This window comes from Opisthocomus hoazin, chromosome 3 (assembly GCF_030867145.1).
Source record: "Opisthocomus hoazin isolate bOpiHoa1 chromosome 3, bOpiHoa1.hap1, whole genome shotgun sequence".
Lineage (NCBI taxonomy): Eukaryota > Metazoa > Chordata > Aves > Opisthocomiformes > Opisthocomidae > Opisthocomus > Opisthocomus hoazin.
Window position 1 is genome coordinate 27328498 of NC_134416.1, and position 25491 is coordinate 27353988.

The 25491-nt window shown below is 40.6% G+C and overlaps 1 protein-coding gene across 5 annotated transcripts in view; it reads right to left on the reverse strand.

Annotated features, from left to right (window-relative positions):
• CPQ (carboxypeptidase Q) overlaps window positions 1–25491 on the reverse strand; it is a 171690-nt gene that overhangs the window by 19754 nt on the left and 126445 nt on the right. For all 5 annotated transcript variants that reach the window (XM_075415821.1, XM_075415818.1, XM_075415820.1 and 2 more), the window contains 2 exons: window positions 25207–25298; window positions 13198–13399 (listed from right to left, as the gene is read on the reverse strand). In XM_075415821.1, coding sequence (XP_075271936.1) covers window positions 13198–13399; window positions 25207–25298 — 294 coding nt within the window. The remainder of the gene's footprint in view (window positions 1–13197; window positions 13400–25206; window positions 25299–25491) is intronic.

Sequence of the window (25491 nt, forward strand, 5' to 3'; positions counted from 1 at the left end):
TTAGTGCCAGTTACAAAAGTACTGTGATCTCTAGATGCTACTGGAATATAGTATGATCCAGCACCTAGGTCTGCATCCTCAGTATATATGATGGCTCCCTTTGAACTAACTTTCTGATACCACAAAACATGTGTAAAATCTCATGTTAATCACTAAGGCCACCAGAAGAGACAAAGAAAATAACGTGTGTTATAAGGTTGATCCAAACAGAACAGATAGTGTACTTGGGGAGTAAAAAATGGAAGGATGTACAGAGTGGGGCACCACATGGGTCTAAGGCTGCCTGGTATTTTCATTATAGACCAAAATGATGGAGTAGAGTCTTCCTATGCTAAAAGATGACACCAACCAGGGACGTACAGCAGGGACACTGAGGGCAAGATGAGAATCTGTTAAGTAATCTTCACAAACTGGAGACACTTGAAAAAAAAACAGGATGTTGGTCAGTAGGGGTAAGTATAAACTACCACACCAAGAAAGGAAAAAGTCAACTTCACATAAAAGCCTGCTGCAAGAGGAAAGAAATAACCATGTTTCTGGGTTCATGGTTAATGGAAAGAAAAGAGAGCTAATGCACTTCAATTGCATCAGGAAAGACTTAGGCTAGATACTAGAACAACCCCTGTAAGCACCAAGAATAGCACGGGGACAGATGGGCTGGTCTATAATGTGTCCATTACAGTAAGTCTTCAAGAACAGCATAAACAAAGGTGAAAGAAATGACACAGGCATTGGTGAGACCGTGTTGGAACAGAGGATGCTTAGAGGCTCTCTAGAGGCCTTGTTGCCAGCTCTGTGGTTCTTTGAAATCTCACCGGTTTGTACGCATTTCTGAAATAACTGCTTAACAGCCTACGGATCTGCTTTCTCTGGCACTTGACCCATGGCTACAGCCAGGTTTGGCCTGTGAGGCAGAGGGAAATTCAGGATCACTATTCCAACTGGACCTTGCATGCAGCATTAAATCTAGACATCAAACTTCTGGAGTGACCTTGTTGCATCTCATAAACAGGCTAGAAATAAGAACTTTACATCAGAAAAATGTCCCGCTCCTAAATATTTCACATGAACTGCAAAGCACGTGTGTGTGGACACTAGCGCTAAAAGTCCTACCCCTAGAAGTTTCCCCTTTAGGGAGTACAAGGCATAAAAATTTTTGAAAATCACTGGTGCTAATCACAAATCAATTTGATTTCACTGGTGCTAAGTTTGTTTTCATTTCTTTGCATTGGTCTGCTCAGAGACGGGCAACTGAGCACTGAGGCTGCTCCCAGCACCTTCCCCTGTGCTTCGGCCGTTGTTGTTGCGGTGGGTTTGGATTTGGGGAGGAGAGGAAGCAGGCAGGCAATCCAGACATCCCTTCTATAGGTAATACCACTTTACTTTAGAATTCTTCACAGTAACCTCTGTCCTCAGATAATTTTAGTTTTTATGGTTTGGATCTCTAATTTACTTTTGTAAATTGCTTCCAATAGTTTCCAGCTGGTGAGGTGTGAATACATTACACACCCCCAAGGGAGTTCGGGATAGCTGTAAAATGCCAATAATCTAAACCCTCATGTCTCTGCTCGTAGGGACAGAGAACCTATGCTTTGAGAAACCAAGCTGCTCAACTTCTTTCCCCTCCACAGTCACGTTAATGATTTTCACCTGCTTCCAATTTTAAAATCCATAAACATTTTCTAACACATGGATGATCCCAAATGACAACAGATGGATAATCAAGCCACTGACAGCAAACTTGCTGTCTTCTTAGTAGTAGATTAAGTTGTACCTTTTTAGGAGCAATCCAAAATCCCTCAGGAGTCTGGAGACCAGAGTCTGAAAATCCTTGCTTTCAGCTGTTTCTTTACTTTAGCGTTCTTTAAAAACAGCAGCAACAACTACAAAAATTCTGCTGCCCCAGAAGGTCATTGCCCGGGTTTAATATAGTTAATAGAACTGAACTGTTTTAAAATCCAGTTTAGCCAGCTAAGCAACAGGAAGAGTGCCCGTTTTCTTTGGTGGATTTCCAAGCCCTACATGGTAATGGAGACAGCGCTCTGTCACAGGCACTGAAAACAGCCAAGAGCTGTGGACAGACTGGCCCTGATGGATAATAATTCTTAATTAAGTTTTCTGGCTCTTTGGATGGAGAACTTGAATAAACTGCTGCTTATGTTGAGGTACATGCTTTGTCCTTGCAGACAGATTTGTTTATATGTCCATGAAATACATTTGTAGGAAGCTCTTTCCACATACGCTGCTATTTTCTTCACACACATCCACAACATTTGATCAGGTAAAGCTGCTCTTGCGCTCAACAAATGCAAGGTCTTATGAGTCCAGCAGAAGACGGACCAGCTTAATTAGGAGGGTACTGAAGACTCCTTCCTCTTTATTGCACCTTACAGACAAAAAGTAGCTCCTCAGCACCCCTCAGGGTAACTGCTATCATTAGGGAAACTGAGGAAGCAAAAATTGTTCGGTGATGATGGCAGAGCTGGAACAGCAACCCTGTACCTTCTCTCGTGCATTCCTATGCAGCACATGATCCTTTCTTGAGGATTTGCCACTACAAAACACAAATGTATATTCAGTTTCTTTCACACTTAATTGTTTTTCTGTGGTCTATTCCATGGCTGAGTTGACTGGAATTATTGCACGAAAGCATGTATGATGTCACTGGAAAAAGAAATATCTGGGAAAAAAGCTGGTGCTCAATAAACACTGCTCTTCAAATATTCAGTAGCACTGTAGACCAAATCTGTAGAATCAGTTTTGAAGACAAACAGTTCAAAGGGTTCCCATTCTGAAGTCTATAAATGTTAACAATGTCCTGGAGAGACTGCCACTGAAATAATTTTGAACTTGCTCTTTGAGGAAGATGTCTCTATAAATGATTTCTAAGCTTTGTATTTGTGCAGTTAGGTCTACTATCAAAAGCATCCTTCAGAAGGCTCAGACACTTACACCTAAAATGTCACCTGCAAATGAAAGCGTGATGTGTTTGCTGCTTAAGGAAGTGACGAGTTTTCTGAGTAATATGGAAAGCTCTATCACTAAAAAGCTTTCTGATCTAGGATCAAAAACATACTTGGTTCAAACCTCCAGTGCACTCTGCACATTTAGTCAAGATGTTTTTACAGCCTCCTTTCCATGTAAAACTTCTAGATTGCTTGGGAAAAAGTGCTGTGGAAGTGCTATAATATTCTCTGTATTAGCTATAACAAGTAAGATAGTAATTGCTGTAGTTTAAAGTAACTCTCAGGTCTCTTCCTGGCAGCAGAGCTGGGGAGAAGGGGGAACAGGTACTACTCATGGTAGAGGAAGACAAGTTAGGGATTGGTTAAGTAAATGGGGCAAACACAAACTAATGGTACTGGATGGGCTGCATGAGGGACGTAGCCAATGTCATCGAGAGGTTGCTTTCTATCATCTCGGAAAAGTTGTGGCAATCAGGGGAAGTCCCCCAGTGACTGAAAAAAGGCACATGCTATGCCTGCTGTAAAATCAAAAGTAGCAGGACCCAGAGAACTATAAGCTAGACAAACTAACCTCAGACCCCAGGAAAATTATGGACTGGAGGGGTGAAATAAAAGTGAATGGAAACCTGACCGGACAGATGGGCTCAAAGGGTAACCATCAACAGTTTCAGGTCTAACTGGTGGCTGGTTATGAGTGACATGACCCTCAGCGGTCAGCGCCAGGCCAGTACCCCTTGCATCTTCAGCAATAACCCAGATGTCAGGGATGGCCCCAATCTTCACAAACTCGTGGAAGAAGCAGTTGCGTATGCTGGAAGGCAGAGCTGCTGTTGAGAGAGCCCCAAATCCAGGAGTGGCCTGACAAGGACCTCAGAAAATTCAGCAAAGACAAAATCAAAGTCCAGTACTGGAACAGGACAACACACTGCAGCTGCACGGGTTGGAGGTGCACTAGCAGGGTAGCAGTTCTGCAGAACAGGACCTGGAGGCCATGCCGGACAGACAGCATCTGGGAGACCTTGTGGCAGTGAAGATAACCTACGGGGCTACATCAGCAGTAGGGTGACCAACAGGTCCAAGTGATATTTTCTAAATATTGCATCTTCTTTGGGGCTTCCAACACAAGAAAGCTGTGATCAAGGTGGACAGAGTGGATTTACACCAACACAATTAACCTGGCCGGATGATCAGCTTGTTCTCATCCTGCTTTATCATTCCAATAGCAATTACATCAGCTGAGTTTTGTTGTAATTTTAAGCTCGATTCCAAACCACCAATGGAAACTCTGAATAATTGAGATTGTACCAAGCCCTGAGGAATCCTATTAGAAGCACTCATCATATGACTTCATATAGGAAACTACTCGGAGAGCTGCAAGCCAGATCTTAATCCATTTAACCTGTGTCCCTCCCATCAAGAGCAGCTTATGCGTTGTCTTCCTGGAATGCTACTGAACGGTTTATTTTTTACTCAGTTTTTAATACTGGTGCTATTATTATTTGTTTTCCAGCAACAAAATTCACAAAGCCACATACATTTCTGCTGTCGTTCTTAACAGCCATTCTGGATCATTACCCATTTGGTCAGAGATCTCACAATGTTCCCGCACTATGAATGTGCCTAATTTTTCACACAGCCAAAATCCAAAAAGGAAAAAAATGTGGAAAGAATCACATATAACTTCCACACTTTTCCATCCAACTTTCCACCTCCAACTTCCTTACCTAACACAAATCAAACCCTTTTTTTTTTTTCTATTTACTTCATTATTTGCATGAGCTTCAGTGAAGTCAAGGACAGTTCTAGGAATAAGGCTTAACAAACTTGTACTTCCAAGATGCATATTTAACATGCTAACACTGAGTTCTGTGTGTTAACGCAGGACACTTGTTTTTTTAGGATCAACAAATGGCAAATGCTTCGATATGAAAAGAATATTCACACCCACAGAAACAGAATTCAGCTTTCCTACGCAACAGACAATAGAATATTAATGTGCCTCTCAGAGGCACAGCCAGAATAAAAACAACCACACCCCACACCCAAATGAGATTCTCAGATATTTTCAGTGTTTCTTTTCTGAGACAGAGCGTATTCTCCTACTAACAAGGTGAGTGGCAGGAGCACATTTACTGACCATTTTTGAAATGTTTAGGAATTTTGTGTGCTTACAGAAGGAACTTATGTAACAGCAGGGTCTTTTAAAGAAATCCACCTCATGTAATTTTTTGAAGAGTAAGCATCTAAAAGTAAGGAAAAAATTCAACCTGACTGATATTCACAGAAAGAACAGTGACAAAATAACTTCAAGAGAAAGAAGTCCACTAGCCCAAAAGTGCAAGAACCATTAGAATTTATGATTTTATTTGAAACACCTTAATTTAAGTTTTCATTACTAGATTAATGCTCTTATTTAGTATTTGTACAGTGCTGAATGCACTGGAGCAATTTTACTTCTTCTAGGATTCTAAAAGCCGATCAGAATGTCAGTGTTTCAAACTAATTTATTGAAATATGTATGTAAGATTATTTTAAAGCTGCCTTGCCTCAGTTTTTCAAAATATAAATTTAAGTGCTATGTAATATCAGCTGCTTAACCCATGTGCTGTAATTCTTAGCTTGTGACCAGCAACAAAACTTTGTCAAATAAACTGCATCACAGATACTGAGGAAAAGAAGATCACTAGAAATAAAACAAGAAATTCAAGCTGTTCAGTAATGTATCATAGAGATTTGCAAATATTTTTGGTTTCACAGTTCAAATTTCCTCTGGGATTGGCAAGTTAACAATAGTTCTATTTTTTAATTGCAAATAGGATTATCTAAACATTGTACAAATAAAAGACAAGAGCTTATTCAAAAAAGCTAGTCTGTTTGAAATGGGTGAGGCTTAAATGGGGAAGGAGACATTTCATTATGGAAAATGCTTGTAAGATTTACTGGCAGATTTACAGATTTTTTAAGGCCAGCAAGACCCCATTACCATCTAATCACACCTTTTGAATAACACATGGCAAAGAACCTCACCTTGTAACTACTGCATCAAGCCCATTCCTCCTGCTTGAATTATCCTTTACTTTTTGAAGGACACCCAAGTCTTCTTTTACACTTTCAAAATGTTGGAGAAATCACCAAATGTGCAAGGTGCTTCTGTAGCTCACTAAGCATATTAGAAGGTGTTTGCTTTCTTCCACTTCGAATTTGTTTAGACTCAGATAGACTGAATTCCTAATGGACTATTTTTTAAAACAAGGGAGAAAAGTGCTGTAATCAGAAAAATTGCTTCCCAGCCTAATATGTATGCTGCAGTTCAGTCATCGCTATAACACAGTTTTGCATAAACGGAGAGAGATTGAACATGTCCTGTTTCTCACTGTAAGGTATGATTTCTAGATTTTCAAGTCTTCCTGCAGTTCTTCTGTGATCTTGCTCTCACTAAAATGTCACCAATATCAAGAGAAGTAAAACCACTTAGTAGTACCTGCTAGTAACTGCAGCATTTGCTCTTGATTGTGCCAACTTTTCTCTTCTTAGTATTTTTTTCAGTCCCTAATAAATTAGTCTGAAAACGTATTACCAAACAGTGTTAAAACAGACTTCAGCAAGTTCATTCAGAAGTAGTCTTCATTTTTTTCAAAATAAGTGTGAATGAGCAATTTTCAAGTATTTGCCACAATCATGAATTATTTTGCCCCAAAGATGACACACTATTTTTGACTTGACAGGACCGCCCTGTGCCCTTGCCTTAGAAATGTCCATGCTTTAATGAGGCATACATTACAGAAGCCCTCTTAAAACTACGAGTAAAATTTGCATTCAGGCACTGTGCCTAATCGCCCAACTCTCCAACAGCACTACCCCAGCTGAGTATTTGCATGGTCTGTGTCTAGTCCGCAGGAAGCAAACAAATCTGCAATTCCAATGCTTCCTGTTCATTATTAGCAGCCCCACACTCCAAGATGCCAAAACAAGACTCTAGCCCAAGCAGAACAAAGGTGGAAAGAGTTGCACGTAAAGTACAGTCAACCTTGTCTGGTAGTCAAATAGCACAACTAACACAATAACATACCATAATCTACAGACTAATCCTTTCACTAAATGATTAGTCTCAAAGACTTTATTAACTTTATTAGAAGCAGAAAAGGTCATATGAAAGGCTAATATAACTGAGATATTATGTTAAACTATGAGCCTTTTAAGGTATCCACCTTCATAAAAAAATGCAGCATATTAAACTTAAATTTAATTACCCTAGAGCAATTTCTAATTTCAAAAGCCCATTTTTATGGAACAATGATAAATTAGAACCTAGATGTATTATTTTACAGATTAATACACACAGTTCATTCTGCAAGCAAGATTTTAAATGGTTCTAATAGCTGTAGCACTTATAGTCAGTTCTTTTAAGAGCCAAGCAATTACAATTGTTCTCTTAGCATACTGGTTTAATTTAATACCTCCCAAGTTGCCCAAAATGTGACTTCTCTAGTGGAACACACTCAATCACCATATTTCCTTTCAGAATGATAAAATAAGATATTTAAAAGGAAATGAATGACCCAGAAAAAAGCAATATAATGTTGCTAATTACACATAGTGGTGATATATCTCAGACTTACTGAGATCAAGACTCAGGCAAGATATAGGTGTAGACCATAAGCCCCTTACCCCTCATATCCATACAAAAATAAACCAGGGACATTGTGGCTGGTGTTGGTGGTGTGCTTCAACACATGTCCAGAGCAGTGGAAACGCAGCAAGTACCAAAAAATAGTAACTGTGGAGTAACAGTACCTGTAATACTAAGTGTAAAGCTAGTTTTGTGAGTAGTGTTTAGGAGTTTTGTCCAGTTTGCTCCATGAGCAAGCAAGAGACATTTCACTTGTGTTAGTCACTTGGTCAAATAAATGGAGCTCTCCACATGATACCCTATGCTGAACATCTCAGATCACGAATCACACAAATGCTACATATTAAAGTGAGGAAGTTAAGTTTCATGTCTATTTTTAAGAAAACCTTTTTCTCTTTCCCTCATCTTACAGGAAGCTCTTTGTCAAGTGAAACGTCTCTTACCTGTGCACAATCAAGCCAAAGGTCTATGAAGTCCCAGACTATATGAATCCAATTTTTCCTCTTTTTGCTTATAGTTTTTATTCTTTTGTCAATAAAAAGAAGCTTAGAAACGATCCAAAGAGACTGCCAAAGTCTGCAGAGAGTATGAAGCAGGTATGCTGAGGGGCAATGCTTCATGCATGACAGCAAAGTATCACTTCCAAACAGTGATATAGCCAAGAATGAACAGAACTTACCTACTTATAATTTAGGAGAGTTTACCCAATACTTCACGCCCAGACGGCAAGCTCAAGTCAGGGAGTTTTCGTGTTACTCTGGCTGAGACTGAGCAGAGGAGCAGACTTGGCTCAAGCATGCCAACAGGCTCCCACTGGAGTTTGGTGCTACAAGGGATGATGGGGATGGGGGGACGGGTGGGCAGCATGCTCCACAAAAGGGGTGAAACTGAAGGACTTAACTTCTTATGTAATAAGAAATGAGACCATGCATGTCAAAGACTGGTGTCTGAAGGCCAAATTACATCTTCTTTTAGATGAAGGTAATAAAGAAGCACTATGAAAATATAAAAATGAGAGAAACGATATGTGATAGTACTTGTTTGCCACCTCTGAGAAAATGACTAATAGATTGGATTAACAATGAATTTTTGATTTCTGAAGAAATATTAAAGTAGTTTCTGGAAGAATAACTCCTTCTCTTGTGCAACATAACAAAAAAGCAAGACACCATCACTGTGGAGACAGAGAGACACAAACAACCATCAAGGTTCAGAGTGACATTGTAAAGAGGAGTTTCATCTTTAGGTCACTAGTTGAATTTTAAATAAAGTTTCCACATGCCTTTTGGAAGTCATTTGATGTCCTGGGTCAGCTCGATCTCAAATACAGCTCATTTCCTAGCAGACAAGTGTTTCCATCATAAGCACTGCAGCAACAGATAATCTCCCTGATGAGCCCAGCAGAAAGGAGCATCCTCAAACCAGTTTTCCTGGAAATACTGTGTCACAACAGTGCAAATAGAGGACACTCGTTTTCCTTTCCCCTGACACCTAAAGCTGAACTAATGTTCACTGGATATCATAATACAAATGGAATAATTTCATTCTCTTTTTGCAGTTTCTGAAGGTCTGCAGGGAAGGCTGACTCAGCCCAGGTGCTATTACCTTAGGAACTGGTCTAAATCATAAAACCATAGAATGGTCTGGGTTGGAAGGGACCTTTAAAGGTCATCTAGTCCAACCACCCCCTGCAATAAGCAGGGACATCTTCAACTCGATCAGGTTGCTCAGAGTCCCCTCCAACCTGACCTTGAACATTTCCAGGGATGGAGCCTCCACTAACTCTCTGGGCAACCCATTCCAGTGATCCATCACCCTACCCTCATTGTAAAAAAATTCTTCCTTATATCCAGTCTAAACCTACCCTCTTCTAGTTTAAAACCATTACCTCCTGTCCTATTGCAACAGGCCCTGCTAAAAAGTTTGTTCCCATCTTTCTTACAAGCCTCGTTTAAGTACTGGAAGGCTGCTCTAAGGTCTCCCCACAGCCTCCTCTCCTCCAGGCTGCACAACCCCAACTCTTCTAGCCTTTTCTCATAGGAGAAGTGTTACAGCCCTCGGATCATTTTTGTGGCCTCCTCTGGACCCGCTCCAACAGCTCCACGTCTTTCCTGTGCTGAGGGCTCCAGAGCTGGATGCAGGACTCCAAGTGAGGTCTTACCAGAGCGGAGCAGAGGGGCAGAATCCCCTCCCTTGACCTGCTGCCCACGTTGCTTTGGAAGCGGCCCAGGATACGGTTGGCCTTCTGGGCTGCGAGCACACATTGGTGGCTCATGTTCAGCTTTTCATTCACCAGTACCCTCAAGTCCTTCTCCTCAGGGTTGCTCTCAATAACCAACAATGACGTTCAAAGCATACTTGTGATCACCAGATACCTTGCTTTTTCAAGAAAAATGCCCGAGTGCTGGGCTAGCAGGGCTTGCTTAATGTTTTTTTAACCCTTTTAGACACTGAAGAAGTCTGTTGTGAAAAAGCATGCAAAGTGACCAAGCAAATAAACCCAATCAGCCTGTCTCCCCATCTTTATTTGCAAATTCTGGCCAAACTTGATTAGAACTTAGTGTAGGAAAGAACAGTTTTATGTGCCGCAATTTAGATGTATCCCTAACTAAAAATAAATACATAACTGAAACCTTAAAAAGAAAACTGAGGAAGATAATTGGATAATTAATAAAGGAGTAGTCTTAGTACCAATGGCCACCTCAAACTGTAAAACCACAGCATAAAATATGACACCACAAAAACCCCCATTTCATTTGATTTATGCTTCACAAAAAAGCAAAACAAATGTTATACAAATATTTTCAGTAGCTGAAAACTGGCTATCACTAGAAAAACAGAGCTACAGACATTCCTCATTGCTGGGCTGAACTGTTCTCAAAATAATCCAGTGTAAAGGCCAGTGATGGAAACATTTCTAACACTCCACAGACACAAAGCATGAAACTGCTGAGTCTGGTGCAGATCACCTTGCTTGTGCTTTGGAAGCATGAGTTAAGCTTCAGTTTGCACAGCCCTCCGAACTCTCCTGGCCTCTCTCATCCTAAAATCTCAGAACGGTCACTGCTGTTTTCTTGCAAATATGTCTAAGTAACATTCCGAATAACATTTCCTTGCATGCCCATTAGAAATAAACATGCTGGAAACAGCAGAGAGTAAGGAGCCAGAGTGACTTCGCTGTCTCAGGAGGTGCTATGAACAGCTCTGAAAAACACACGTACTGTTGCCCTTTGCAGATCTTTCAGACCGAAAGAAGCAGGAGAGCAGAATTTTAATAGCATCTAAAAGGCAAATCCCAGAATCTATCTAGTACCGAAAAGGAGAAAAATTCTAGAGAAATTATGTCAGAAATTATTCTTATTGTTCAAGAAGTACACCCTATTTTCTCTCACTGTTGCAGAAAAAAAGCCACCAAATATATTTTTGAGAAAATATTTAAATAAAATTGATGAAGTGTCAACACTTGACTGCTTGTTTAAATTGGACAAAATTATAAAAGCTGTTACAATGTGTTCAATTTGTTCCAATGCTATTATATACCATAAGGGCTCATTCAAGCAGTGAGAATACTGCAGACAAGGCGTGAAGATTACAAGATGTCTCAGACTTCTCCCTGGTACAGTATGAAATGCAGTATCTAAAGCAGCTGAAATTATTTAGTGGAGCTAATTCATTCCCACCAGGGCTTGATAAGGAAAAAAAGAATCACTGTTCCTTTATGCTGCAAGAACACTTTGTTATTTGCTTAATGGGAAGTTAAATGAATCAATGCTTTAGACAGCAAAAAACTCCACCATCAATTAATGTGCCAAATTTTTAATAGGAAAGCAAATCAGATTTATTTAAAAACTGAGGTCTCAGTTCTGGTGTATTTATATTTTCTCAAAGTTGAGCTTATAGTTTATGATATTTTTCATAGTTTATGCTTTCTGAGGAGTACGGGTGACCATGGGAGAGGACTCCCATTTCTGCTCTGCTCCTGCTGAGTGTACTTTACACACGTAGCCCAGGTGACTAATCAAGAGAACCATGGCAAGCTGTAGCTGTTTATGCTTCAGTTGCACCTCAGCTGATAAAAAGTGGTGTACAAGAGCTCAATACACACTGTCATCAAGCACCACTCACATTATCAACTGAAAACTAGGCATTTGAACGGTAATTTTTTCTCTCCTCTTCCATAATCTGTCACACTTGGACGGAAGCACAACAGAAGTCCCCAAGGACCATCTGTAATGCTCTCAACACCTGAGTGTTGAGTTCTCATATTCCAGCTACAACACAGACATGTTGGTCTGAAATTCTGGACCAGATGTCTTTGCACAGGCACTTCCAGGCTGTGGAGGAAAATGCATGGCTACAGTCTCTCAGCAGTGCTTACAGCCTCTCAACTTCAGTGCAGCACATGGTCCTAACATTCATGTCAGACGGACTGGCAGAGCCTAGGAACCCGAGAGCACACCAGTGTCGCAGCTGTATGACTTTGCCCTGAACAGCTTGCACCGCACCGGGAAAGCAGCACATCAGCTGAAGATGAATCCCTTGATGTTTAACAATATCCATTCATCCATACTTCTTGCCAGCATAGATATTTTGCTTTGAAAATTAGACATCCATACATTTACTGAGGCAGGCGACTTTTTGGTATCTTTGTACAACCTAGGTGAGTGAGAAGCAAAGAGTTCTACCCATAAATAAGAAGCATATGACCCACTGCGTGTTCCACAAGACCAGGCAAGAAACTAGGCAGTTAAACTTCTGAACTTCTCCTAGAACTACCAGCAAAACTAGCATGAGAAATGCATGAGCTTACTTCAGTCATAAAACACCAGAGAAAAAGAACCTTAAAAATAAAACTCATCATGATTTTTTAAATATCAGTGTTATGAAACTTTTTTCTTTGTAGTATTATTCAAATGTGGAAACTACCATGGAAATTCACTATGGCTTCACCAAGGCTGGCCTCTAATTGGGACTTCTGTGCTCTGCAAGCCCCCGTGCTAGTGTGGGGCCTCCCATATGGGGGGGGCTGCCAGCGGTGGATCTCTCTCACGGCTCGCAAGCCTCTTTGCCAACAAGCTGCTCCTCACTGGGAGCCAGAGACCATACGCCAAACAACCCCCTACAGCAGTTCAAACTTTGCAGAATTTTACCCTTTTAGCACACCTTATTGCCCTATCACCTTTTCAATGTCATGTCTCAAAACCATTGTTTCTTCAGCATATAAACAGGGAGAAAAAGTCCTGTATTTCAAAGTCAAAACAATAATAATAAAAAAATTATTTGTTCTGCATTGGAGAATTCCCCTCCATCTTAGTTTACTATTTATAAACCATCAGTCTGGGATTAATTATTATAAATCCTTAAAGCCGAAAAGAAGATTTAGGCATGTTATGCTACGTATAATCTACACCATTATTAAACTGCAGCTCAAATGCACTTTGTGTCCTATTTCTGCTGGTCACCTTTTCACATTTCTGCATTTACCTATGGTAAATTTTACTCCTTGAGAGAAAGCATTTCTTAGCATCTTCAAAACATCAGACCACCCATCCGACGTGCCACTGCACGGGAGGAGCGGTGTCACCTGTAACGCACACTCACCGGGCACGCCGCCTCTCATCCAGTAATCAATGTCTGTTCCCTCTGCGTTGTCGTAAACATCTGTAACATTGATGGGCTGCAGCAGAGTCATGATCTCTTTTACGATGTCCCGAGCTTTAGCATTTCCAGTAAAACCCAGTCCAGATGGCTTGAAGGTGCCCTCATCAGACTCCATGACGATATCGAAGTTGGAGATATTTTCCTAAACATGTAGGGAAAGAAGACACTGTTTCGTGATTGCTATTTTAACTGGCAGCGTATACTGGGTTCTAGATGTCAGTGTGAGTATACTGCCACAAATTTGTTTAAGAAGCAGAGAAATGCTTCCTGTAATCGTGTGTATGTAAGCATAAATTAAGGGACCTAATTTTTCCCTATGAAAATGCTGAGACAGTTCAAGTTCATTTCTGAGGCATCAATATTCTGCAGCAGTCACAACATGACTAGCCTGCTGTCCCCAAATAATTGCTTTAAGACTTTAGTCCCACCTAGAAAGGTAAGCCATTACCACCATATTTCAGTTTTCACTTGCAGCTCTCGCTTTCTTCTCAGACCTGAAACTCAGAAAGTCTGTCGCAGGGGGGAGGGTAACGCAGGCTGGTTGGCTTTAAAATTAGATGCATTCAAAGCTTGCTTAGACTGTGAAGGACATCCCATTTAAAAAAACAGCTGCTGCCTCTTCAGAAACACATTCTTTTCAATACATTATGTATTGAAAACATGGTGAAATTTCATGTTTTCATTGAAAACATGAAAACAGCTCTGACTTTGGTTGGAGGACTGAAATGTCAAGGTTCCTCCTCACCTGAAGGAATGTCTGTTTTGAGGGAAGTTTGTGCTTCCAAGGTAAGTCCTACAGGAAACACAAAATTTTAAGATTCTGTGTACAAACAGTATAATGTTTGCTTTTAGTGTGCACTTGGAAGATTCTTTTTAGCTGAAAGCATAAAAATTAGTATCCAGAGCCATTTATTTGCTTCCCATACACTTAGAACGCTCAGTCACAAAGGTCTGATTGGAAAAAAATACTTAGGGACTTTACAGGAAGGAAGGTCTCACTCTTTTTGGGAGGGACGTAACTTTTTTTGCAAAATGAAACAGTCTATGGCCAGGTCAGGCAGAAAAAAGCTGTATTTCAGACTCTCTTGAATGTGACTAAGAGAACTTACTGCAGGTTTTACTCCTATGCCCAGATCTCATTCCAGAATTTTATGGCTGTCATGGGTTATTACATGAAAATCGTTATAAGAGATATGTGATAGCAGTAAGGAACAGAACCATGTCATTAACAGCTTACATAAGCCCACAATTCAGTAAAGAATTCTTTCACATTTTTCTAGATATAAAACCAAATATGAACTACAGGTGGCTGTGAACGTGATATTCATGTAAGTTTTCAGAAGTTCTTTATAGAATTTGCCAAGAACTGTGTTTTACACTTCACTTTCCCACAACTTTTCTGTTTTGAGGGAACAAGTTCTAACATAGCAGAGGTATTCACTTCTAACTTAGAAATAAATCCAGCAGTTAAAAATAAAAAAATAAAATCTTTCAATATGATGAACTGCAAATGTTATAATACCTTAAAATAACCAATCTACCTGCCCAACTATTGGAAATCAAGGTGGAAATAACCAATGGTGTCACCAAATTGGCAATCGCTATTTTGATACAATGAAAAAATTCTTCAGTTTATAAAAGTTTAAATGCAAAGAATTAGGATACATGTGGTGTCTAGGCCTATCATCAAATGCAGTATTACAGGTTATGAACCTCAACATGAAATCGTGATTCATGGACCCTTTGAACACAATGGGGGAGAAGCAGGTCAAGAAAAGCACACTGCATGGTAAAAGCGACCAAAGATGCTCCAAAGTCACAGGTATAACAGAAAGAATGTCTCAAAATGTAAATCTTCTTTATCTCACTAGCCCAAGGAGCAAGATGTAGGGAAGACAATTCACATTTTGGTGTGCTGGTGAATTGCCAACGAAAGCTAACTTATAGTGAGCCCTGCAGAAATACCATGATAGAAATCACTCAGAAACAGCCTCGTCAACTGAATCTTTGAAGCAGGACTTCTGCTCATTTTTAGAGAAGCTGCAATGAGTAGGAGCGATAAGGAGAGTGGAAGGGACTATTCAGGGCAGCGAGATGAGGAGAAGAGCGAGCATGGGTACAGCATGGATGTTGAGAAGAAATCTCACCTACCACTCCAAAGAACAGAATTCCATAGTTCCAAAACTTAATGAACTGCTAGTATAGCAGCATTACTGCAGTCTTCAGTTGTGTTTTCTCATATAAATGTTTGCATGTGTTTTTAATATGAAACTGAGAAAACAAACCACCCACAATACATCACACTATATTCTTGCTCTGTAAGAAAGCTGTTCAGTTCTGAGAACGTGCTGGAGTGGCACGAAAACAGGATGCCCTGGGAAGAGAAACTAGACTTATTGGGGGACAAAACCAAAACAGGTCACACATACTTAAAGTACCATGTGTCCTTGAGAAAGCTTTTAGAAGATAGGATTAATTATAAAACTACTCACTGTTGAGTTTGAAAGTTGCAATCTTAAAAAAAAGGCAGTTAAGTTGGTTTCACCACACCCATTTTTGTACCAATATTGGTGTTTCTACTTACAGAGAAAGAAATACGCACCGGAAAATAACCTACAGGGAAGATACTCTGCTGTCCTTTGCCCTCTATGGCGCCACTCAGCAAAGCAGGGTAAGACCGCACATTGCTCCCGTGAGGGAACAGAACAACAAACCAGTAAGAGTTCATAAAACAACTGCAGGCTCAGCTGTTTCCTTCATTTTTCCCCATACTGAACGTATCATTTAAATAAGCATTTTAAACTCAGTACACAATTTTTTTCAGTACGCAGTTTCTTCAGAAAGTAATCCCATTTGCTGTATCTTGATACTGTGCCACTTCTCTTAGCACATACCAGAAAATTAAATCTTGTTGGAGTAACCTGCTGCCCAATTCTCCGAACATCAAAACAGACTTTCATCCTGTATCTTCCTATGACTCGGTCACAGAAGAGGTCACCTCTCTTTATCTTATCATGTTCAGCTCTTTGGCAGAATTTTTAAATGAAACATTACGGTAACTACTGCATGGGAAAACTGGCTTGCTATAGCTTGCTACTTTCATTGAATATGCAAATTAGCATGATCCTTGCCAATACTTCTCCTATTTTTCATTTTTTTTTATTTTAGTTCCTTTTATTTCTGTTTTCTCTATAAACAATCTATTTTTCTCTCTGTTAACCAAAACTAAAAATGTAAGTGCTTCTCATCTCTAAGGCAAACACTTGAAAACATGAAATTACAGTCAAATCTTTCCAATTAAAGGAAACCCTTGTCATACGCATGACCTGTACTTCTATCAGTAGGAAACACATCCCATTTCAAGTAGACACAAGCAATCCCAGGCATACCGGGAGCTACTTCTTTAGTCAAAACCCCAATTGTTAAATCTTACCAAATGTTAAAGTAGGCTCCAACATCTCATGACTAATCTACTGAGTCACTGATCACAATTCCTCTTACTGAGCTAAAGCAGTGAGATACCTGAAAGATAAAGGAGAGAAAAGCTGTCCTAAAAGCCTTCAGTAATTTGGGGCTATTTAAAATAGAGTGCTACGACATTTCCAGTAGCTCATTTACTTGTTTTCTTTTTCATTCCACTGAGAAAAATTACCACTTTACAGGGAAAATACTAAAGTCCGTAGTGGCAAAACACTGTCCTTGACTAATGGTTAATTTGTTCCAGTAACAAGGGACATCAGTTAATCCAACAGTGCATTTTCAGCTTTCTGTTATTGATTTACACTTAACTTTAGGAAACACCAACACTTGTATTCTTATATTCCAATGTCTGACTCAGAGCAGTTTGGATCCAAGCACAGCACGGCGACTACCATTTTGCAGAACTTACGGTGAAATTACAGTCACCCCACTTGCAGTACTAAAAGTGTGTTTAAATCAACACCCAGCTGTCTTAGGCTGGCAACTAGGACTACAGGAAAGACAAGAAAAAACAACAGAAACACCTAAGTGGATGTGACAGCTGGAAAAGAAAAAAATAAAATAAATCATATCCTCTAAGTACTTAAGAATATATAAACATGGTATAGTGTAATTTTGAGTTGCTGTTTAAGATCAGGGTTATTTAATGAAGCAAAACAGCATAAATGGAAACTGCAGAAAAAACACCAGAACAGCTGTTAGGAAGCAGAGGTGTGCCAGCATCAAGGCACAATAACCACCAGCCATAAGCATGATGATACTGCTCACACTCGTTTTGAATGAAGACAGGGTGAATCAGGAACACTGTGAGTTACAAATTTCTGTAAATTCTCCCATCATTGTATGGGAGAATTTTTGATAGATGACAAGGTATGAATATCATACTTTTGTTAAATGATGAAACATTTTTCTGCCACATTTTTTGGGAAAGCAGTCTGTAAAAAAGTCCATAGATTTTATGGCTTGTTCTCTATCAGAGTTCTGACCTCAGAGAAGGCAGTGACAAAAGTCCCAGTAACTTCAATAGCCCTGGAGCAGGATTTGGTCATGTACTTCTTAGCATTTCACTCAATAAAAACATGCCACTAGCATGTCTTGCCTTGTACAATACCACTACTGTTTCCTCTGCAGCCACTTGCCAGCACTTACAGAGATGACCACTGAGCATTGTAAGTTCTCTGGGATGACAGACAAGAAACAGCAGACAGCTCTGAAGACAGCAGCAGGCTATGAAAGGTATGCATCAGATTACCTGCAGCCTTGTCTTGGGAGGTTTGTCCTTTGACAAAGAGGCATATCAAAGAAAAGTGCTCTTTCTGGAAACCATTCCGTAACTTAAGCCCCTTTAGTGCTCAAATACAAGGTTATCAAAACACTGGCTATGACTCTGAATGACTCCGTGCCACTGCTGTCCCTTTTTGAAAGGTTGTAGGTTTTTGTTTGAAAACAGGCAACACTGCCAAAATGAAAAACTGTGGTTTACATCTTTCAAGCAAAGACAACTTTTACTGCTTTCAATAAGCGAGTACTTTTGTAACTTTCAGTAACAGATTGATAACAATAAATTTGCTATACCTTAGAAATTATCACAGCACACACATTGTTAATATTTCCTGGTTTTACGCAGAATGCTTTTAGGTTCTCATCTGGGTAAGTGGTGCAATGTTAAAATGAAAAGAAGTCAATGAGGAGGAAGCTTATCACGATGAGTCAACAAGAAGCAACAATTTTCTGTGCCTTGCACAGCTGCGGGGAGTTTGGACAGAAGAAGCTCAGTTTTCTTACAGCAGAACATCCCAAAGCACCAAGGAACCGTTATCAGATGCATCCCCCTGGAGTAGGAAAGCAGAGCAGCCTTCCTCAGAACATGTCTCCACCAGTTCGCAATGTTTCAGACAGCAGCTCTGCTACTTGCATGAGGGAAAAAACAGGGAAGAAAGGTACAAAGACAAAAGATCTGTTAACACTAGACGTGTATGAAATTTGCCCACATGAAATGAAGACTAGGCGGCCATGAGACACATTGCCAGGGCTGATTCTGGTCTTCCCTGTTTCAGGCAGGGTAAGGAATCAACCTCTTTGATTTCACTAGAACTGTGATGCCTCAATATTAAGAATTACGAATGCCTACTGACCTAGAACTGGTGTAAAATATGATTGTGTAAGTATGCCAGCTTTACTCTGCTTAACACAATCAAGAGTACTTCTGGTTAACGGTGATTCTGGAGAATACAGTGCAATCATTTTCGTTTTGTAGTTTTGTAACCGAACATTTCTCTTTTTATGCATTTCTTTCATTTCTCAATGAAAGGTATCAACAGGACAGCAGTGGTTAAAACAGCCAGCAATAATTTTACCGAACTTTTGCTTACAGAGAATATTTCCTGAGAACAGTCAACAGGAAAATGGTCAACATATTTCGCTGGGATAAAAGAATCCGCATTAATGTCCTTGATGTGTCTAGTTCAAATCACACACAAATCCATGTCTCACGTTTCACCAGAGTAGTTGGCACCTTGGGAAATAAACAGAATGCTGAAATACCTGCACTTTCTGAAAAATCTTTTTGAGGAGCCAATGTTTTCTGGGGAAGAATCACTTCACCTGAAAGTGACAACAAATTTTTTGGATATTTTCTTCTTAGAGAAAGCAGGATCAATACCTTGGACCTCAGGAGGGATGACTTTGCCCTCTTCAAGGAGCTACTGGGAGGAATCCCGTGGGCCAGGGCTCTCGAAGGCAGGGGGGTCCAAGAGTGTTGGTCACTCTTTAAACGTCACTTCCTCCATGCACAGGAGCAATGCATCCCCCTGAGAAAGAAATCGAGCAAAGGAGGCAGGAGACCTGCATGGTTAAACAAAGAGCTTCTAGCGGAGATCAGGTGGAAGAGAAAGGTCCATAGAATGTGGAAAGAGGGGCAGGCCACTTGGGAAGAGTACAGGAATGTGGTCAGAGCGTGCAGGGATGCGACGAGGAAGGCCAAAGCGCACCTGGAATTGAAGCTGGCAAGGGATGTCAAAAACAACAAGAAGGGCTTCTTCAACTACATCAGCAGCAAAAGGAAGGCTAGGGACAATGTGGGGTTGCTGCTGAATGAGGCGGGTGTCCTGGTGACGGAGGATGCGGAGAAGGCAGAGCTACTGAATGCCTTCTTTGCTTCAGTCTTCAGTGCTAAGACTGGCCCTCAGGAATCCCAGGCCCCGAAGGTAAGAGAAGAAGCCTACAAAGAGGACGACTTTCCCTTGGTCGAGGAGGACTGTGTGAGGGATCGCTTAAGTGATCTGAACGTCCACAAATCCATGGGCCCCGATGGAATGCACCCACGAGTGCTGAGGGAGCTGGCGGATGTCATTGCTGAGCCACTCTCCATCATCTTTGAGAGGTCCTGGAGGACAGGAGAGGTGCCCGAGGACTGGAGAAAGGACAATGTCACTCCAATCTTCAAAAAGGGCAAGAAGGAGGACCCAGGGAACTACAGGCCGGTCAGCCTCATCTCCATCCCGGGAAAGGTGATGGAGCAGCTTATCCTGGAGGCCATCATCAAGCAAGTGGAGGAAAAGAAGGTTATCAGGAGTAGTCAGCATGGATTCACCAAGGGGAAATCATGCCTGACCAATCTGACAGCTTTCTACGAAGACATGACTGGCTGGGTAGATGAAGGGAGAGCCGTGGATGTTGTCTACCTAGACTTCAGCAAGGCTTTTGACACAGTCTCCCATAATATCCTCCTAGGGAAGCTCAGGAAGTATGGGCTGGATGAGTGGTCGGTGAAGTGGATTGAGAACTGGCTGAATGGCAGAACTCAGAGGGTTGTCATCAGCGGCGCTGAGTCTAGTTGGAGGCCAGTAACTAGTGGTGTCCCTCAGGGGTCAGTACTGGGCCCAGTCTTGTTTAACTTCTTCATCAACGACCTGGATGAAGAGTTAGAATGTACCCTCAGCAAGTTTGCTGATGACACAAAACTGGGAGGTGTGGTAGATACACCAGAAGGCTGTGCTGCCATTCAGCGTGACCTGGATAGGCTGGAAAGCTGGGCAGAGAGGAACCTGATGAGGTTCAACAAGGGCAAGTGCAGGGTCCTGCACCTGGGGAGGAACAACCTCATGCACCAGTACAGGCTTGGGGTGGACCTGCTGGAGAGCAGCTCTGTGGAGAGGGACCTGGGTGTCCTGGTGGACGACAGGTTAACCATGAGCCAGCAGTGTGTCCTGGTCGCCAAGAAGGCCAATGGGATCCTGGGATGCATTAGGAGGAGTGTGGCCAGCAGGTCGAGGGAGGTTCTCCTTCCCCTCTACACTGCCCTAGGGAGGCCCCATCTGGAGTACTGTGTGCAGTTCTGGGCTCCCCACTTCAAGAAAGATGAGGAGCTACTGGAGAGAGTCCAGCGGAGGGCTACGAGGATGGTGAGGGGACTGGAACATCTCTCTACAAGGAGAGGCTGAGGCAGCTGGGCTTGTTTAGCCTGAAGAAGAGAAGGCGGCGAGGGGTCTTAATGTATACTTACAAATATCTGAAGGGTAGGTGTCAGGAGGATGGGGCCAAGCTCTTTTCAGTAGTGCCCAGAGACATGACAAGGGGCAATGGGCACAAACTGAAGCACAGGAAGTTCCATCTGAACATGAGGAAGAACTTCTTCACTCTGAGGCTGACGGAGCACTGGAACAGGCTGCCCAGGGAGGTTGTGGAGTCTCCTTCTCTGGAGATATTCAAAGACCTGCCTGGACAAGGTCCTGTGCAGCCTGCTGTAGGTGACCCTGCTTCGGCAGGAGGGTTGGACTAGATGACCCAAAGAGGTCCCTTCCAACCCCTACTATTCTGTGATTCTGTGATTCTGTGAAAGTAACCCATTAGCAAATCACAGTTGAAATCTCACGTGAGCACCAACAAAAAGTACTTAAATTAGCAATGAGATACCAGCATTTCAGAAGGTCCTGTTCTCATGCAGACCCGGTCTGGGGAAAACATCAAATCTGCTTGGTAATAAAGACAAAAAGGAAACCATAGTTAACACTGGTGATCGATGTTTTGCGTAAAGTTAAACCTTTCCTAAAAAGTTAAAATGGTGTATGGCATTTGCACCAGAAATTTAGGTAAGTACTGTAAACATCATTAAGATAGGAATAAAAGCATGCAGAAATATTTTAAGAATGCTTTCTCTAATGCGGTTTGAATTAAATTCATAACAGATTAATGCCTTCAGTGATCACAACAGAGTTACCAAAGTAAATTTGAATATGGCCTAGGATCTCTCAGTCTTCTAATTACAAAATGTATTTGCTTTCCCAGGAGATTGTATGCAATACTTCTATTCCAAAATAAACATTATCAGCCATTCATAGTCCCTTAATTCAGCTGGGTAAATAACTGTAACCTTGTCTTCATGGTACACAGATCTTGCACAGAAAGTAGTCCAAGCAATGAAAGGAAGATAGATAGTTCATTATGTATACTTCTTTCTCTCCTAAGAGTAAACATACAAAAAACTTGAATAAATTCCTGGGGGGCACTCAAGTACTGTTGTTAAAGGTTATAGGAGAATCTGTACTGAATAACTGCAAGAGAAGAGAATAGAAGGCCGAGAGGGGACCTCATAAATGCCTATAAATATCTTAAGGGTGGGTGTCAGTAGGATGGGGCCAGACTCTTTTCAGTGGTGCCCAGCAACAGGACAAGGGGCAATGGGCACAAACTGAAGCTTAGGAAGTTCCGTCTGAACACGAGGAAGAACTTCTTCAACAACAGATGAGGACCATGAGACGCTCTCCAGAAAAATATGTGATAAAACAAAAACAGTGTTGCATGAGTAATCTATGTGTCTGAGCTTATTCTGACTGCATTGGGCAAACGTGCTTTCCCCAAGCATCTAGTTACTGAATGTTACCAGAAACAGGAGACAACACTCGACTGAGCTTTTGGTCAATCCAGCATGGCAGATCTTAGATTCTCTTACATGCTCTGAACAGCCAATATATCCTATAGGTAGTTTTAATAATCAGAAACTATAATACTGGCTCTACAGAAATACTTGAGTGATATAAATAATGCTATTATGCAGGGATATGAGTTAATTATTGGCACCACAGTAAAACCACTACGCTGCTGCTATCTCACTTATTTCTGCAGTAATTTATCCACTTTGTAGCAGTGGCAACCTACAATGATGGATGAGGAAGAAAGACCTGAAATTAAACTTAAAGAAAAAATAAATAAGCTATGAAAGTAAGAGTATTTGTACTTGTCCAGTACTATATTGTCTTCATTTCTCCTCCCTTGTCACATTTCCACTGACATAAGGAGGTAATTTACAATGTCAAGGAAATCCGTGTCTGTCTGTGCTGAATTACTGCATTCATATTTCTACTTGTTTGTAGTGAACTAAAGTCATAATAAGCCTAGCTATGTAGATGAGTCATACAGGCCATCTTTCATTTAACAATGCATCTTTAAATACCACTCTTAGTTAACTTGTACTCATTACCATCAGCAAGCAATGTTTATGCCATACTACCGTAATTGTCAGAAATTTGTGCAAGTAAATCATTAAAAGGTTATTTTTCATGCTAACTTAATGTACAGTATTAATCTGCTTTATTTTGTTACTATGAGTAATGTGATGTCCTATAGTTGCACCAATTTGTAATTATGCCAGATCACATGGCAGAGGGGAAAGAAGAACAACAAACAACAGACGGATGTCATTTCTGCTTAAATTCTCCACGAAAATTACAAATTCTTGTGAAGTTAGACTGGGCTTTCTTTGCAGAACACAACATCCAGATGGAACTGCATCAGCAGAGCAAAAATTGAGACACATCTTTGTCTCAATTTTTTTAAAAGCAAAGTAACCAAATATCTTTCAAACAACACCCAGCCTGCTTTGTATTTCCTTATTTGATCCTTCAGCCTGCTTTTTTATATTACATTTGAATAGAAATCCTCGAGACAACAGTGAAATGCAGACATTTTGGTAAAAGATGAGACGTACATGAGACAATTTCATGTGTTGCTGACAACCACACCATAGGATGGATCTTCTTTTCTGACATGGAAATATACAGAGGTGACGATACAATTCTCATGAGTGGTGTACGCTAGGCACAGAGCACCCCTCCAGCCCCTCCAAAATGCGTTTCTGTATCTGAGAAGCATCTCTTTCCTGTGCTACGTATTCCAGAATAATTCATTCTGATTTAATCCTGCTGAACACCAGAGTACCAGTGGTAAATCCAGAGTCCTTAACACATACTAAACTGCAACCTGTCACCTCCCTGAAACTGAGAAGGCAACCTCCTGGGTACCTCTTCCAAATGGAAGAGTGGAGCTGTCCCTATAATCTGCAGATATAAGGAGCAACTACATCATATATGGGTAGATAAATACACTTTTTAGTAATATTAAACAAGTTAGTGGGAAAAAATTGACTGTTCTTCAATTAGTCAGAAAACCATAACCACTGTAACACTATCTCTGATAACTCTATTGCAGATGCAAATTGATTTAGTTTTGTTCATCGCAATGATTCAAAGTGAAATTTCCATTTACTTGTTCTGACAGGTTGCTTACCATTAAAAACATACTCTCAGGAATTGCTTGTAAATCTGCTTTCATACTATTGTACAGCAGGTGACTTCCTAAAGACATTTGCATTCATTTTGTCTCTGCCTTGGATATATTAACCATTGCTGAGAGTAATACTGCTAAATTAGGGAAAAGACTAAAAGATAACTATTTTAGCTTAGTTATATAGGTACAGCATAATTTTTCTGGGGAAAAAAAACCCAAATACATTCAAAGACTTATCTCCAAAACAGTTTTATGCAACTGCTCTTTATGTCATGATGTACTTTGAAAAGGCAGGTTTTGGCAGGAGAGACAGATGTGACAATACACAATATTTTTATCCTTATAACCAGTCATAGAGTTTGTGTGATCCTTGCATCATCAGAAATCAACCATTTAAAATGCTCCAGATCCAAAAAAACCTCATAACTGGCAAAGAATATTTTAGATTACACACTATTAAGATAAGCTAGCAAAGATTTTTCTTTGTATTATTTCGTCTTACATTGTCAAATATTATGGGAAAATGCCACGAAGCAGAAATATATTAGGCAAACAAAATTTATTTATATTGCCAACATATGTGGACCATTCGTCATTCATTCTCAGAAAATCAGCACTGTTTGAAAGCCATGGCAGATATCATCATGAAATATCTGTTTCAGAACAGTTTTGTGACAGAATATCACAGATCAAGCAGAATATGTATATGCATGGTCACTTCACTTTCTGTTAAATGTAAAATGAAGTTTAGATTTATGATTAAAACCAGAAAATATATTTTCAGGCAGAACCGGAATCACTAATTTTGGTTGGTTATTAAGCTGAACATTTTGACAAAAATAAAATGGAAGTCCAAGACTAGGGAGAAAAGTGCTGTCAAGCAAATCACCTGAATACATCACTCACCTTGTGCAACTGATAGTATTGCTCAGCACCTATTCCTCCCTGCTCTTCTGCCGTCCATAGCACCAAGCGCAGAGTTCTTTTTGGGCGAAGTCCTAAAACATGATTTAAAATATTGTTTTTAGTACTAAATATCCATATGTTTGAGCATTTTTTGCACTGGTCTCCACCACCCCTCAATGGATGAAAAGCCGGTGTTTCCATTCACTCATCTCTCCCTTCACCAAAGGCAACCTATTATTTCAGGTGTGGGTTCTGCTGTTGGGAGCACTGCTTGTTTTTTCGGGG